Consider the following 17753-nt stretch of genomic DNA (forward strand, 5'->3'; position numbering starts at 1 on the left):
AGAATTACACTGGCTCCCAGTCGCCGAAGGCATTCAGTTTCGTTCATTGGTTCATACTTAAAAATCACTAAAACACTCTGCACCAGATTATCTCTCCTCTCTTCTCACAATCCAGACCCGTCCTTACTCCCTTCGTTCTTCTGCTGGAGAATCCCTTGTCATCCCCCAAGTCACATAAACAGGCTGGTGACAGGACCTTCTCCATTGCCGCCCCCCCCCCCCCCCCCCCCACTTATGGAATAGCCTACCCATCCCTGTCAGAAATTCTGGCAGTGTTTTGTCCTTCAAAAAGGCTCTCAAGATCCACCTTTTCCCCAAATCGTAGCTGGCTGTCTTCTTTTCTTGTTTTCTTTCCCCGTTTCATTCTTTGTTGAGAGCGCCTTGTATCCTTTGGCAATTTGGCGCTCTATAAATCCAGTTATTATTTTTATTATTATTATTATTATTATAAAACATTGATTTCAAAAACTGATCTTACCCGTCTGAGAGTCCCAGCATAATCCTCTGCAGACACAGCAATGGTTCCTGGATACGGAATGATGACTGTGTCATACTGAGCCGGGCATCCCAGGTACCTAGTAGCTCAGGACGTGTCATGATATCGTCCTCACTTGACGATGCGTTCTGTGGGAAGCCTCCTAGGCAACGGATGCCTTGCTCCAGGTCACGCAACATATGAAGCCTGGAATGGAATGGGGGAAAAACGGGGCTTGTAACTTTCCAAAATAAAGCCAATCAAGAAGAGCTGTGACAGTACTGGCAGGCATGCAACTTGGAAGTATCAAAAAAGAGGAAACTCCAGTCTTTACAAGACTTTGTACAGTGTTTTTCAATTTTTTATGGCATAAGTGGGATGTGAAAAATGAGGAAATCAGCTGATCCGAGGAAAAGTTGCATACCTGTAATGGTGTGTTAGGCTTGAAATATCCACTTCACCAATAATGAGTATATCACAAATCCAGTCACAAGTCGATCGCAAATCCATTCACAAGTCTAGTCACAAGAAACAAGGTGAACAATAACAAAGGAATGCCTTTGTCAAAGCTGATTTGAATAGCTTGTGAGTTGAATTGGGACTGGAGGACTTGTGATGGACTTGTAGGGACTTGTGATAGACTCGACTACATCCCTGCACTACACATATGATTTCAGTTCATATCCAGTGGTCTTCTGGTTTTTTAATAATGGATTTTACGTTGGCCAATTTTTTTTCTTTACTTAACATACTTCATCATTAATTTTTTTTATGTGTTTGAATGATTTTGAGGAATTGACCTTGGAAACAAGTGGTTTTGAAGCTTTGTTGTTAAACTTTAAAAATTCTGAAACCAACAGCTTTTTGAAGTTAAAATCCTATTTTTCTGTTTTCGTTCCAAGACTTTGATAAATGATCTGTTTGGATATTTGTACCATATTAACACAGATTATCAGTACCTTGCAATGTACTCATAGCCCCGTTGATACGACCCGGTCTCCATACTTGCTGCCGATAGTGGACCCATGAGGGCGCTCCTCACAATCTTCAGCTGTCTCTCAAACTCATCCTCATTCTGATAAAAACAAAAGACAGAATTATCCTTCAAATTTAAGAAATTTAAATGTTGACATATTTAAACTTTGTTTCTCACTTCATGGACAAACTAATTTATGAAAAAAAATCAAAACCTATTCATTCCAACAGCTTGGAGTTCAACACTGGAAAAATTCTACTTTTTAGCTTAAATAAACGCATTAGTTGGGACATTGTTTTTAGATTCCGTTTTATACTTTTGTATTTTTTTTAATCACACGAGTGTAATTTTTGAAGAAAAGGGATAAAAAAAGATGAAAATGTGAGAGAAACAGATGTTGTTGACTACCTTCTGTTTGGATGCCAAGAGAATCTTGCCGAGTCCTACATTCCAGTCCGTGGTGTTTCGTGTTTCTGTCTTCAGGTACGTCTCCAGTGTGTCCCACTTGGCAAGCTTCCAACAAGCCTCCACCCGATAAGCGTTCAGCTTGCTCGTCCAATCAGGGCTGGAGACAAAAAGTGACAACACGTCTTATAAAATGAGCTCATAGACTCACAAGTATCCCCCTCAAGTACCCCTCCCCAAATACCTCCTCATGTACCCCCTCAATTACCCCCATGTACCCTCCTCAAGTACCCCCCTCATGTACCCGCCCCCTCATATACCCCCTCAAGTAACCCCCTTAAGTACGCCTTTACATAACCCAAGTACCTCATGTACCCCCTCATGTACCTTCTCAATTACCCACTATGTACCCCCTCAAATACCCGCCCCTCATGTAACCCCCTTAAGTACGCCTTTACATAACCAAGTACCTCATGTACCCCCTCATGTACCCTCTCAATTACCCACTATGTACCCCCTCAAATACCCGCTCAAGTACCCCCCTCTTGTACCCGCCCCCTCATGTACCCCCTCAAGTAACCCCCTTAAGTACGCCTTTACATAATCCAAGTACCTCATGTACCCCCTCAAGTACTCCCCCCATGTACCCCCTCAAATACCCCAAAAGTACCCCCTAAAGTACCCACTCAGTACCACCTCAATTACCCCCTTCAAGTAACTCCCCTTAAGTACCCCCTCAAATGCCCCTAAATAACCCAAGTACCCCCCATGTACCCCCTCAAGTACCTCTTTCAAGTACACCTCTCAAGTATACCCTGAAGTACCCCCCTCAAGTACCCCCAAATTGCCTCCCATTTGTGCACAAGCACCCCCTCAATGGAGAAAAACAAGAAATGTCAGATTACTATAAACCTTTGGATCCAAAGGTTTACAGTAATCAAATTTACCGTTCAGCCGCAGCACCATTGACGTGGATCAGAGCCTTGGTGAGTTGACCTAGACCCATAAATGAACGAAGGAAGCCAGCATGATGGGACGGCTCATCTGGTTCCAGTTGAATGGCTCGCTCGTAGCAAGCAGAGGCATCATGTAAGTTACCTGAAAAGAAAGCAAAAAAAATGGTCTCATATGATAATGCCCAACCATCCTTCTTAATGAAAAGATAAATTGTAGTCGCTGGCCGAACCTGGGTTCGAATCTCACTCAGGGAGACACATGTGGATTGGGTTTGTGGAACCTGGGCCGATTTTTTGGGTTTCAATGTCATTCTTGGGTTTTCCTACCACTTCTTTACAATTTTTTCCTGAAGATTTCGGAGTTTACAGTGCTTTCATAAAGCCGAAGCATGAAGATGAGGGCATGGTTTTGGAATGACAAGAGGGCCTGGAGACATAGACTGTTAGATAAGAGTAAGGGATCAGGGGCTTGGGTCATGACCTCTGACCTCTACTCTCATGATCCAGTATCTGTTCATGGAGTGTTGGTGTTTCTTGTCGGATGGCTGATACCCCAAGCACACCGTCTGGCTCATCCAAGGCAATATACAGCTTCTGTAAAGAGACACAACACGAAAAAAAGACTCTCTTAATAACACTAGATCTTTAAAGATGCACAATCAGAAATTTGGATCCAAAATTGGGAGCAGATCCACAATTTTCAGCAAACACCTCTTCCTATAGTTATAGACATATTTTATTTTTTTAATCATTTATGCTATTCATCAATTTTTTTTACAAATCTTCCCAATGCTATGCCAGCATTACAACAGTGCTTGAAATTTTGTTTTTACGTCAAGCCAGGAATATTGGGATAGTCTTCGTCTTTCAAAACAACACACTTTTCTAAATTCTACCTAAGAATGTATATTAACCTCGACTCAGGTTTAAAATGTTGAAGTAACCTTCCCCGGGGTTAAGGGGTGTGTTCCAAGTTGGAATAAAAAACAAATGAAATGAAATTAAATTAAATGAAAAGAATTTTAATGGATGGTTTTAAACATTTTATATTTGATTTCATTTTAAGATTTTGATTAAGAATTTTATAGTATAGGACAAAGTTCACAAACAAAGGAACATTCTTCTCGACAGGAAATGGTTCTGAGAAATGAAAGCAAGTTTCTTGTTAACTTTACCTGTAGGAATCCCAGCTGTTGCTGTAGGTTGTGCCTGTTTTTGTTGATGTACGCTTCACAGTGCATGAGGGATCGTGCATAGGCTTTGCATTGGAAGGAGGCTCTCGCTAACACATCCTGTGGGATCTGCTCCAGGAAACCATGGATTAACCGGTAGTCGGCATCCTCATCAATATGCAAATCTGAAATGTAAAAGTGTAGAGAGTAACAAAAAAAGTGTTGAATACTGCACTGGCTACCAGAAAGTTATTTTGCTACAGCACAAAATTTGGATGACCATAACCATTTCCTCCAACAATGAACCAGTTCTTTGGTCAACCTAAATGAAATCATGATCATGGCATTGGAATTTTTTAAGAAATATTTAAAACAAATTCAAAAATAAGTTTTCTTCAGTCTAGACATTAACCCTAACCCCCTTGAGTGATTTACTAGGAATCTTCCTCACTCCTGCAAATTCCAACACCGCATGGTAAACTGTGCACAAAAACTGTTGGACTCTGATTATGGGTGGTATGCCTGACCCCATGTACTCATTCCAACAGATTCCTGCAGTACTCATTCCAACAGATTCCAACAAACCCTAGTGTTGGAATTTGACTGGATGAGGACTGTTAGGGTTAATACAGCTAAAATTGGCTCAAAATTTAAATCAAATTTGAATCAGTTGGCTAATCCCGGTATGGTCAGTGGTAGCATGGTTTCAGTACTGAAAAACAGTTGGTGGTGGGTTCGAGTCCCATCAATGTAAGTGAACTGAGAGTTTTCTCAATTTTCCCTTGCACTTACTTCCACTCTGTGATTTCTTCTGTGTCCTGGACACAGACAGCATCTGAACCCGATGCCGCTTCCACCGTGTCAAGTAGTCCAACACAGAAAAGACGGTCTGAGCGCTCATGTGACTGGCGTCACCTGACCGCTGATCCTCAGACTTCTCAGCGTGGGTGAGCACTGCTAAAATCTCCTGACGAATCTTATGACAAAATGCGACAGAAACAAGATTGTCAATTACGGTTTTGTTCCCCTTGCTCATCAACAAATTCTTTTTTTTTTCAATTAATAAATTCCAAATTGTACGTTTTATTCCAATCAAAAAACCTCCTATTTATTTTCCATTATTGGACGTCTGCAACTCTCTCAATTATTATATTTTTTTTTAGGGGGGGGGGGCGTACAAAATAGATCCACTTTGAGAGAAGACTGGCTCCCAGTCCGTACATTATTGATACTGATTGTGGGGCTGGAACCAGCCTAACCCCGCGAGAATGAAATTTTTGTCTGACTGCAAATAATTTGAAATTGTGAAGTAATAATTCAATATCTACTTGCACACATGGGCTGATTGTTGGTCGATGTCGCATTCAAAAGTGAACAACTTTGGTATTGCTAGAAAAATAACAATTTAGAGAAGGATTTTTCGGGACCAAACTTTAAACTCTGCCCAATCTAAAGACAAAACAAGATAGAAGCAAGATCATCAGTTAAACCTGATCCACACTACGAAAGTAGCTTTTCATCAAAAACCTCTTCCAATTTGGCAGAGCATAGTAAATTTTTGCCCCATTCCTTAACTCTCGTCACCTCTGTGGCAAGGGTTCTTATCCAACTCAAGCGGGTACCAATCTAAAACTGTTAGTCTCAAACATTTTAAGCCAACCTTTAAATTAAACATTAACTTTTGAGTACCAGTGCATTAAGCATGCGATATCTACAATATTTCCAACAAAGACAAAATTACAGAAACATAAAGAAGTACCAGTATTACATTTATAAAGTTCCAATCTAGTGTCTAGTTCCTAACCTCTTCTTTATCCTCCTGCCTACCGTCCAGTAACGCATGTAGGAGGATGATAGGCAGCAGGAACAGCGCAGTCTGGATGTCATGTTTGATGATCACGCTGCAAGACTTGAAGATCTGAGAAGCTTGTGGAGATCGTACCTGCGAGAAAAGGAAAGGAATTGAACTAGCTCTGTATAATTAGTCTGAACAGAGGCTCAAAATGGGGGCTATTTAAAGTCTAATACTGGCCAGCGCCCGGAATCCGTGGATTGTCAGGCAGATCTATGAAAAAGGGGTCAACCTAATTTAAGCATCTACGCATGTAACCATAGGGTGCTGCATCAAGCATGAAACATGGGTGTGCAGGAGAAGTAGGCCACTCAAACTGTAGGAAGGTGGCACAACCAAGACGCATAGCAAAAAAATAGGATATCAGAAGTACCAGACTGTTGCCTGTCCTCATGAGGTCTGGGCCAAATGTCATAGCACTGCTCAACAGTAAGCAGAAAAGTTGTGCTTACTATAGCAGAAAATCATGCTGCTGCTTCAGCACTATTTCATGCTAACGGTTGCGGGCGCATGGAGATTTCTATTGTTACGTCACTGATTTAAGCAAAGTTTTCTTCTAGGATTAAGCGTGCTTTTGCTGTGCTTACTGCTTAACGGTCCCTATGAAATAGATGGAGGCTCGGTAAGCACAAAGTCGGCTGTTAAGCAGCGCTATGAAATTGGGCCCAGGTGTCTGGTCTATGCATAACTAGCTGAGAACCGACCACAAACAAATTACCTCACATGACATTTTGCCTGGTAACCACTTTCTACTAACCCATGATCAGCAACATTAAGTGTTTAGCGCTGGATGAAATTTGCCAAAGTGTTTAATGCAAAGTCCACTGACACTAAGAAACACAGATGTTAAAACCCTAAGTAAACTAAATATTGTGAAATTGTTTTTGCAAGCTCCCAGACAGCAGGCTTTCAAGCAGACCCAGGTGAGAAAGTACGAGGACAGTAGGATAAAAATAAAAAATCCAGGACAAAAGTAGATCTACTTAATCACTGAGTTAGTAACTCAAATTACTTTTGTTGAAATCCAGTTTCTGTCTATTGTTGTTACCTTGGTAACGAGGTATCCAGTCCAAGCACACACCCAGTCCTTATAAGTCTTGCCCTTCTTGCTCCGATAGATGGGCTTAGGGATGTTAGTCCATGAAGGAGAGGAGGCTGGGACGTACTTAGCATCAAGGAGAGGGAGTAAGATCTCCTTAATGTGGGCGGGGAAACGCCTCCAAAGCTGACGGCCAGAGCTGTAGGTCAAAACTTCAAACTGTAATTAAATTACCACTAAAAATCCTTCACAGCTCAAACACCTTTTGTTACTAGAGATGACCAGGTACAACTCACAGGGGGACTTTTGTTAACAAAGAAATTCAGTGGAAGGAAATAAACACCTATATGTTAACAATTTTACTAAAAAAGCAAGTAAGTAAGTAAAGTCTGTCATGAGCCAATGAGGCCCATCAGGCTGGTGTTTATCTCCGGTTTCAGTAGCATGAAACGACTAAGAATATTACTCCCAGGTTACTCCCAGCTAATGCTGGTTCCCATTTATACTCCTAGGTGGAGAGAGGCAAGTAGAGGTAACATGGTTTTCCCAAGGACACAACATATGGCCAGCAGCTGGATTCAAACCCCTGACCCTCTGATCATGAGTCACAAACCCTAAGCACTAGGCCACACTCCCCAACGCTTGAGATTTTTATTTTTATCCTTATCACTTTCTGTCATTTGACTACCAATCAAAATCAAGGACATTTTCTATAAAATGATTGAAATCTGGAAAGTTACTTACGATTCCTTCGGTGATTCCTTACAATCGTAGATCTGAAGCAGCTCTTGTATGGCATAGGCAGAGCAGTCCTGAGAACGGGTATCGGCCGCAGCTAGAAAGGCTCTAGCCAGCTCACTGATCAGATCAAAGGCAAAGTTGGCATCATCAACACCAGTCTGAAAGGTCAAAAGAAAGATTGACAGTTTATAATAACAATAATAATAAAACAGTTTTTATACAGAGATTTACACAGATTAAACAAATACAGTGGAATGTCGCTATACCGAGCACCTCTATACCGAACATTCGGCTGTACCGAACATCGTCCTTGGCTCCCGATTTTTGTGTACAAAACCAACCGAACATTGTTGTTAAAAACCGTCAACAGAAGAGCGACAAGTGGCTATTATTTCCCCAAGGCATAGAAGGGGAAAGCCACCCATCGATGTAGGTAGTAAGCTCAAAACTATGTAATTACATAATTCAATAGTCGGCACGTGTTCGAACTTCGAAGTCGTCTTTCAGTAACTACCAGGGCATGCAGGGTGAAGTTATGAAGGGCGTCATTTATTGAAAAGTGAGTACCGGAGCACCAGCAGCTTAAAATCGCTATACCGAATTATCACTATTACGAACATTATCTGTGGATCCCGCGATGCTCGTTATTGCAGCGTTCCACTGTAAAACAAAATATTCTAAACAAACTGATAATGATCAGGTAACAGAAAGTAGTTTTAAAACAAGTAAGCCTTCAACAGAGATTTAAATTCATATTCAGTCGGTGCAGTCCTTATGTTTTGAGGAAAAGAGAGAATGTGAAAAACCGATGACCGTAAGACTTGGTGCGAGTGACTTGTAGTGCGAGTTGAGATGAGGAGCTTGAGCGAAGGGTGCGACAGGGTTGATAAACATTGATAAGTTCCTGGAGGTATGGGGGGAGGGGGGCTGATCCTTTCATGCATTTATATGTGAGAAGAAGAACTTTGAACTCAATGCGTTTGGAAACGGGTAGCCATTGGAGTGAGCGAAGAATTGGGGTGATGCGTTGCCGCGGTGAACAGCATGTGAAAAGTCTAGCAGCAGCGTTCTGGCAGCAGTCATCCAGTGATGAATGGTTTTTTTCCTCATGGAAAATGTGCGGCTATACTTACATGGAACTTGGACATATCTTCTGTCTTGTTGTTAGCAATAATCTCCAGCCTTCCAGGATCAATGGCTCCTAACTCTCCCAGACACTCACCAAAGAGACTCTGTGCTTTGGTGTCTGAGTCACGACAGCCACTTAATAACTATTAAAAAAATAAGAAGAAGAAGAAGAATTCTAAGGAGTAAGACTACCTTCCGTTGAAAGCTATAAAACATGGGAAAAATCGTATGAATTCATATGCTACATTATGTAGAAAACTCATAAAGAAACACCATTAATACAGGAGTATACCGAGAACATATTTTCATGGTGTTTCAACTTAAATGTGGAAACTCTTAATAAGTGATGGGACTTACCACTGACACCAGTTCAGTAATGGTAGGATCGACTGTCTCGTTACCCATCACGTATTCATGCAGCGATGACTACAGAAAAGGAGGGAAAATATCAAGTCTTGATTTTTAATCATGAGCAAGTTGAGACGTGAGAGATCTAACCTCCCTGGTTCATGTGCTCTAGCATAACCTGCGGGCGTAATAATGACTGCATACCAGGTATCTCCCAAGTTAGAATGATGTTTCCAACTTAAATAAACCATTAATAACAATAATCAAAAATGATGTTTCCAAACCAAAAACAGCTTCTCAGGTCAACCAAAAATATTTTTAATTTTAGACAGATTAACTTAGTTTCCACTGACAAGAATCTCTACAGTTGAAGAACAGATTATCTTTTACATATTAACTACAGAATAAATACCTGCTTGGCCAGTTTTAAACAAGTATGTTTAAAGCCTAGGTTTGGGGCCTGGATGCAGATAATAGCCTGAGCCAAAGGCATGAAAGGTGAGGCCCCTAGCCGGTTTTATTCCCATTCATAAAAACCTTTGGTGAAAAAGTAAAAACAAGTCCAAAATTCACAATTTCCCAACGATTTTGTTCAACAATTTTACCTCATGTTGTGTGAAATATCCTTCTTGCCATGTCTATGGTATGTGCCTCACGCGCGTAGTGCTAAAAATCTCCTTATATGGAGATTGGCATGCGCACGGCGCATACTGCGCGATGTGGCGCAGAACGCAGTGGTGCAGGAAAAAAGTGTTTAAAACCAGCCAGTGTTTTATCAGGGGTTTAAAACCACCCACGTGACAGGCTCTCGACCAATAGGAATGGGTAAACTGTCTTAGGTAGTTATGGGACGTACATGTTGGTGCCTTACACCAACTCTTGCACTTTTTAGCTGATTTGGGGAAATCATTCATTGACCTGAAAACATCACATGATGTTTACTTGAACTTTGCTAATAAATGTTAATTTACATTTTCGCGATCGTGACAAAAAACCCTTGCTTAATTCTGACCTGGTTTTTCCGCAACAAGTCCCTGAGTTTGGACAGGGCATGAAGTCTGACGTCCAGACTCTCATGAGTCACTCCCTTGATAGACTGCCTGAGTTGAGTCTTGAGATCCGGCTGACTTGACGGATCCTCACGATGTTCCTTCAGGACCGAGTTGACTTCGTTGAGTTCGGCTAAGTCGGGCATGAAGTACAACTCATGGAAATGCTGGCTGAAAGTGTCCCTGCAGAATCAAGAGAAACAATTTTTTTAAAGAAAATGAAAGAGTCTTTCAAGCTCTTTGATTTTTCCCGTTAAACATTCCTACATTTCCCATTCCTCATGAAGAGTCTGCTGAAGATGGACAGAGCATCCGTTTTGAAACAGTGATTTAACTGTTCTTTTTAGAACCACACAAACTCACAAGAAAGATTTGAGTACATGGTACCTGTACAAACTTCATACGCCTGAATAAATCCACATCATCTGATTGTTGGGTCATTTTTCACGTGCCATTGAATTGTTCGTCCGAACACACAGCACGGCCACATAGCAAAAATGGAAGTTCCATTGCACGGTCACACTTTTGGCGGCTCTGATCAATCAGATGACGAGGATTTATCCAAGTGTTTTATAAAACAAATAATGAATGTTTCACAAACATTTATCTGTAAGGCCAAAATAAAAATTAAGTCGGTCTCTGGTCAGCGCGCGCGTCGATTTTAATCATGCGCGTCGATCTTTTTTTTCCCCACAATTTTCCGCGGTAGCTCCAACAGCGCCCTCTATTTCCGCACCTCCTCATTTTTTTTTACCAAAGAGCACCAAGGAGTGGGAAATTGCACCAAGGCAAATGATCGAAAGCACCAAGGCAAATTATGGAGGACACCAATGTACATGAGGACACCAAAAAAGCAAAATAGTACCCCACCTTGTCTGTACAATCCAAGCTTGAAGAAAAAAAAAAAGCAAAAAAAAAAAAAAAAAAAAAAGCCGCGTGGCTGCGTCAATTCCGGAACTTTGGTCTGACCAGAGACCGAATATTTTTTTTTTTGGCCTAACCTCAGGAAATAATTCTTACCATTGCACTCACATTCATTATTTGTATACTATCCAATTGCTTACTTTCCTATTCCCGTAAGACAAGAAGCCATATATTCACTTTGAAGCTTTCATTTTTACTACCATCAAACATGTCAAATAAGTTGAGGAATAAATGATTATGGGCTCTGTGTGCGAACTAGAGATGTTGATTTATATTTTTACCCATTTAAAGAGCCTGTGGACAGGACACACTGTTTTGCGCGTATTGGTTCACATGCATATAGCGCAAAGTACGTATACCTAATTATATTTTGAATGTGCACAAATCCATACAGTCTTCGCATGAGCATCAGGTGTCGTCAGAAATGCATTCAATGTCTCCCCAGTGGTCTCCCCCAACTCTCCCTTTCTTACCGTTGAGGGGGTACTTGTGCACGGAGCCCATAAGGTATGTTTTATCAGTTAACAAGAATGAGTTTGCACCTGTTTTCAACGATGAGGAAGTTGTAGATCTTGGCCACCTGCTCCGGTAATTGATGGAGTAATGGAAGGAGAGTGACAATGACCTGACTGATCATTGGACCGAGAGACGATGGCTCCACACTGGGGAACAAAAAGTGAATCAGGATTGTCAATAATGTGCACATCAGATTGAAGCAGATTTCAAATATGAAATAAGTACCAAAATCATGGTAATAAGTCTAACTGGCACAAACTTCAATCAATGTAAAATCTAAGGCCCCCCCCAAAAAAGTCTCCGGTTTCTGGTATGGAGCTTGCCCCAAAAGTGGTGCGGCGACGCGGCTTTTTTTTTTTTTTTGGCTTCAAATGTCGGCTGACTGCAAATGGTGCCCGACTAAACTTAGTGCAAATATATGGGAGTCCAGAGAGGCCACATAAAGCTTATTCTCGATCATAACCCCATCTAAAAACACGTTAAAATTGTGCAGCAGCAGGATTCCAGTCAAACCAGTGAGTTTGGCGGTTTTGAGACATCATCTTGTATTGAAAAAAAAACTTTTTCATTTTGCCGACGCGCATGGCTACGGCGACGCGCGCGCATACCAGAAACCGGAGACTTTTTTTTTTTGGCCTAAACTTAATTTGAAATGAAATTCAGTTACAGAAATCAAACTGGAAACACAAAATTATGATCATTTTTTACCTCTGAACGAAACACTGCCAAGCCCTGCATGACAGTAAGGGAAACCCGTCATCCTTATAGCGTAGACCAATCTTGAGGGTTGCCATGATCTTGAGTCGGACACCAGTGATATGCCTGGTACCCATCAGCTTCATGATACAGACCAGACTTTCTAGGGCCTAACAAGACAAACAGATGATTAACATCATTAATATTTACATGTCTCTATCATTAGGCTTTTGAAATATTGTGGGCATTTTCTGGTTCAGGTAAAATCTTTTGTTTTTGCCCAAATTTACCCAACCAAATAGTGCTTTCCTATTGTGTCCGCCAAATCTCAATAAGGCTAGTGAAGATTATTAAGGAAGAGGTTGTACAGTATATCCACTTAAACTTATATTTTGGAGGGAAAAATGATGAATGAAAATCTCTAGGCCCAGTTGAGTATTCAGTGCAATATAAAGACAAATTTTCTGATAAATCAATTTTCGTTTGAACTCCAACTTACCAGTTTCTTGTCTTCGACTGCAATGTGTGAGTTGAGCAGCTGTGAATCAAAGAACGCCAGTATACCCAGAAGTCTGGGCTGTAGGAAGTCAGCCATGTCTGTTGCCTCGGTGATGGGTTTAGGCCCTCTATAGGTGGAATCTTTCGATGCTAGCATGGCTAGACCACTGAACACCTGATAGAGATACATATATGATAATAAAACATCTGATGAAAAGCTGGTTCATACTTGGCATGAATGGGCTTCGTACACAAATTTCCCCCTCAACAGTGAGAAAGACGGAGTTGGGGAGACCACTGGGACTGACATTCGAATGCATTGCTCACAACACCCAACGCTATGGCATTGTGCACATTCAGAATAAAAATAGTCATGTGTAATGTGTGCTATACAAACGCAAACCAGTACGCTCACCTGGTGTGTCCCACCAACGGGCATTCAAAAGTGTTTAAAAAAAACACCCACTTTTGTTTAGGCATGGAGCCCATACGAACGCAAACACATGTCTTCACGGGGAGTATTCGCACACTGCTCATTTACAAAAGTTGAACACATTTCAAATCCGAAGAGTTTAACAGTGAATGTTTCCTGACGTGATATGTGCTTTGCCTTCGCAGTCGAGTGAGATAAAGAACTGGTCGCAACACTTGGCAAGACACTGAACACAAGGAGATCATGAATTGTGATTTGTTCAAGAAATGGGATAGGTGAGGGAGCCGTTCTTACAAATGCATGATCTACGTCCTGTGAATTGGGTTGCAATTCAAGTCCTTTCAAAACAATCAAGAAACTTTAGCTTCTGGAGAGGTGGGTTTTTGTGATTTAAATCGACTATTGAGGAATTTCTCCCACATTTGGTTTGTATCTTGTTCCTACCTGTGTGTAGTTCTCACTGAGATGCAGCAGTAACTCATTATGTAGACTCTGATAATCCATCCTCATTAGACTGCCCAGCTCAATATCAGTCTCATTCTGTGGGTACACAATCAATGAACGAAATGGATCAGTCTTGATGCAAACAAATCAACCTTTTGGGTCCATTTTCAAGGATTTATAACAAATGTAGCTTATGGAGAATTCAGGATTGTCAAGTTAGTCCGGTGACGTGACTGGATTCAGACCAGAGGGACTGTAACCCTTTAGCCCTTGTACTGCCCCAAACTTCCCTGTCTGTTACTCCTCATACCGCCCCAAAACACCTCAGCACTCTATGGGTTTATAGATTCATGGAGGAGTAAATACAGTGTAATACACTTTGATACAAGTGCCAAAGGGTTAAAGACTCACCAACAATGCGATAATCTGAACAAAAACTAGGTGACTTGTTTACAAAAACTACACTTGGTGTTGAGACAGTAAGCATTGTTATACCTCTGTCTTGAATACTGTATTTTCATTGGCCTAGAACGATCACGTGTTAAGTTGGTAAAAAGTCACGACACACTCCCTGTGCCATTTCACGTACGTGATATTCCACAGGGAGTGTGCTATGACTTTGTACGTACGGTGTGAAGCACTTGTATTGTTGGTACCCACGCTATTGTCACCATGTTTTCACACATGAGTTGGAGCAGCGAACTAGCAGACGATCAGCTGTTTCGAGCACGGTACGCGACATGCATGTGACTTGACGTTCGATTGTCATGATTGTTGTGTTTACTGCTGTTTTTTTTCATGTTTTCAAAGTCCAAAGAATCCAGTGCAGAGGTATAACAAAACAATTGTTGACTGCTATGGTGTGGGATATGACGTTTTTAACACCCTCGGGGTGCATAGCACCCTCAGCGATGCGCCCCTCGGGTGTTCAAAACGTCATATCCCACATCACAGCAGTCAACAATTGTAAATTAGAAACCACTCATTTTTGGTCTATTAGATTTGATCGATCATATAAAGGGCGATTCTTTCGTCACTGTGTGACAAACTTGGGCTCGTCTGATTTTTGAAGCTCTACCCCTTGTTAACTACATCTGACATAATACTTTCACTGATTCATCAGGTTAGTACTTTTTACTTCCTACCTTAGAGAATAGTTTCTATTTTCACAAATTGTGTCAAATTAGGAGGGGTCGTCAAAGTTTGGTCACATGTGTGACATCAGACATAAAAATGTTATCCGGCCCATACCGGAAATACAAACTTTTCTCACAAAAAGTTCTAAGGACACACACACCCATACTTATTTTGGAGTAAGACTAGTCTTTTGTGATTTACAGAATGCATTTAACAATGTATACCCTCTGCTTTAGTTTTACTAAATGGGAATTGTTCTGTGGTCACGTGTGTGACATTTTGATCGGTCACATGTGTGACATTTTGTAATTAAAATTATGCCAATTTACGCATGGAAAGACCAACTTATCAAACTTCTCAAGAAATTTGCATCTTTACTTACTGACAACACTTCAGCGAACAATAATCATTTGTATTACATCACATTAAAAACTGTTTTTCCAAAAAAAATTAATTTAGGTTCAATTTCTGGAGAATCGTCCTGAAGTGCATTACCTGGAGATAGTGCAGAGCTTTCTCCAAGTCTGTCTTGTTGCAGGTTCGGACAAGATACGAGAAGATGTAGCGGAAGCAGTCAACCAACATCTCCCGATGGTTCTATACAAAGTGAACATGAAACATGGACTAATATCATATCTTGAGTTATTGCTGCTTGTACCACTACAGAACTGCAAATTGTGACCAGATGCAAGAAATGAGTCTCTAGGACATTTTTCACTTATTTCATTTTGATACATCACTCAGTCTTACATCATGATACATGCAATTTTTTAGTGGACGGAAGCTGTTTTATTGGTTTAAATTGTTCAAGATTTTCTCAAAAGTAGTGACTTGTGACTCGTTTTGATGTGTTGGGTCACAAAAACCTTCATAAAATTACACTTTCTGTTAAAACAAGTAATCAGATAAAAATATAGAATTGGAACATGACTAAAAAACCGAGACAGGACAATCTTACCACTTTCATCGTCTTGGCAATGACTCTCAAGATGGCTGAGGCAACAGGCGTGGCTTTACTCACGATCCTTGGAAGGAGAAATCGCATCGTTTGCTGAAATGAAAACAAAGCAAAACATTGGTTCAATGAAAATGAAAACGTGGATACACGTTGAAAATGAACAGATTCATGAGCACGAACTCAGACTCTGAATCATTTTAATGTCTTGAATTCTGAAAACCTGGAACTAAAGATCTAAACCCATTGTCCTTGAAAAAAAATTCTCGAACTTTTTGAAGCAAAAATCTTTAAATTAGTTAAAGGGAATGTACAACATTTGCTTTTGCTGGAATTTTGAGAAATAAATGGATTTGGACGATTAGTATGTTATGGCAAATATTGTTAAACTGACTTGATTCACATTTTGGGCTGTTAGATGCTGAAAAAACCAAGAAAACCTATCATGTTCCTGTAGTCTGGTTCCCTGACCCCACTTACGATGAATCAGAGCAATATATAGACGTTGGGGAATTGTAAGGTCAGAGAATCAGCCTAGCAGGTTTGAACCCCTTCACAGGTGTGTGATCAATTGCAAAGAAAATGCAGAATAACTAACTTTGAAAAATTCGGAGCAGTTTTTGAAGAAAAACAAGTCAGGTGTGTTTACAAACACAAATGCCCCGCAACCGTGACTGTTCCCATGACATAACACCACTCTTTTAACATCAACTTACATGTACCTTGGTCACATGGAACGTTCATTAATTGACAGCATTAGTGTTTTCTGTAGGTTTTATATGAATTAATCCCTAATCCCTATGATCTCAGAATAAATACAAGGTTTCGATTGTTTTACCACTGTGACCTTGACCCTTGACCTTTTGGCCCCAAATGCAAAAGGCTTCTTAGGATTACCAAGGACAATCCACAAACCAAATTTGAAGTTCATATGTAAAGTATTTCTCAAGTTATCGCGCTGACAAAATTTCTATTGTTTCAGCCACTGTGACCTTGACCCTTAAACTTTCGGCCCCAAATGCAATAGGCTTCTTAGGATTACCAAGAACAATACACAAACCAAATTTGAAATTCATATGTAAAGTATTTCTCAAGTTATCGCGCTGACAAAATTTCTTTTGTTTTAGCCACTGTGACCTTGACCCTTGACCTTTCGGCCCCAAATGCAATAGGCTTCTTAGGATTGCCAAGGACAATCCACAAACCAAATTTGAAGTTCATATGTAAAGTATATCTAAAGTTATCACGCTGACAAAATTTCTTTTGTTTTAGCCACTGTGACCTTGACCCTTGACCTTTCGGCCCCAAATGCAAAAGGCTTCTCAGGATTGCCAAGGACAATCCACAAACCAAATTTGAAGTTCATATGTAAAGTATTTCTCAAGTTATCGCGCTGACAAAATTTCTATTGTTTCAGCCACTGTGACCTTGACCCTTGACCTTTCGGCCCCAAATGCAATAGGCCTCTTAGGATTGCCAAGGACAATCCACAAACCAAATTTGAAGTTCATATGTAAAGTATATCTTAAGTTATCACGCTGACAAAATTTGTTTTGTTTTAGCCACTGTGACCTTGACCCTTGACCTTTCGGCCCCAAATGCAAAAGGGCTTCTCAGGATTGCCAAGGACAATCCACAAACCAAATTTGAAGTTCATATGTAAAGTATTTCTCAAGTTATCGCGCTGACAAAATTTCTATTGTTTCAGCCACTGTGACCTTGACCCTTGACCTTTCGGCCCCAAATGCAATAGGCCTCTTAGGATTACCAAGAACAATACACAGACCAAATTTGAAGTTCATATGTTAAGTATTTCTCAAGTTATTGTGCTGACAAGATTTGTCCGGACACACACACCCACCCACCCACCCACACACCCACCCACCCACCCACCCACCCACCCACGGAAGGACAAGGCGGAAACAGTATGCCCCTTCGGCTTCGCCGCGGGGCATAAAAACAGTTTTCTCCAATGCTGGTCGGCCGACTGCTGTTCGGTTGAAAATGTC

The 17753-nt window shown here is 40.8% G+C and overlaps 1 protein-coding gene across 1 annotated transcript in view; it reads right to left on the minus strand.

The window, feature by feature from the left end:
* Positions 1-17753, minus strand: part of LOC119740901 (serine/threonine-protein kinase ATR-like) — a 55623-nt gene that overhangs the window by 15240 nt on the left and 22630 nt on the right. The window contains exons 25-43 of the mRNA XM_038216376.1: positions 15748-15840; positions 15285-15386; positions 13653-13748; positions 12777-12950; positions 12290-12447; positions 11608-11727; positions 10105-10324; positions 9102-9170; positions 8750-8887; positions 7620-7774; positions 6885-7074; positions 5789-5926; positions 4777-4960; positions 3988-4169; positions 3301-3406; positions 2804-2954; positions 1860-2016; positions 1435-1550; positions 479-682 (exon numbers count right to left, since the gene is read on the minus strand). Coding sequence (XP_038072304.1) covers positions 479-682; positions 1435-1550; positions 1860-2016; positions 2804-2954; positions 3301-3406; positions 3988-4169; positions 4777-4960; positions 5789-5926; positions 6885-7074; positions 7620-7774; positions 8750-8887; positions 9102-9170; positions 10105-10324; positions 11608-11727; positions 12290-12447; positions 12777-12950; positions 13653-13748; positions 15285-15386; positions 15748-15840 — 2753 coding nt within the window. The remainder of the gene's footprint in view (positions 1-478; positions 683-1434; positions 1551-1859; positions 2017-2803; positions 2955-3300; positions 3407-3987; positions 4170-4776; positions 4961-5788; positions 5927-6884; positions 7075-7619; positions 7775-8749; positions 8888-9101; positions 9171-10104; positions 10325-11607; positions 11728-12289; positions 12448-12776; positions 12951-13652; positions 13749-15284; positions 15387-15747; positions 15841-17753) is intronic.

Source organism: Patiria miniata, unplaced genomic scaffold (genome assembly GCF_015706575.1).
Source record: "Patiria miniata isolate m_02_andy unplaced genomic scaffold, ASM1570657v1 HiC_scaffold_5, whole genome shotgun sequence".
Classification (NCBI taxonomy): Eukaryota; Metazoa; Echinodermata; class Asteroidea; order Valvatida; family Asterinidae; genus Patiria; species Patiria miniata.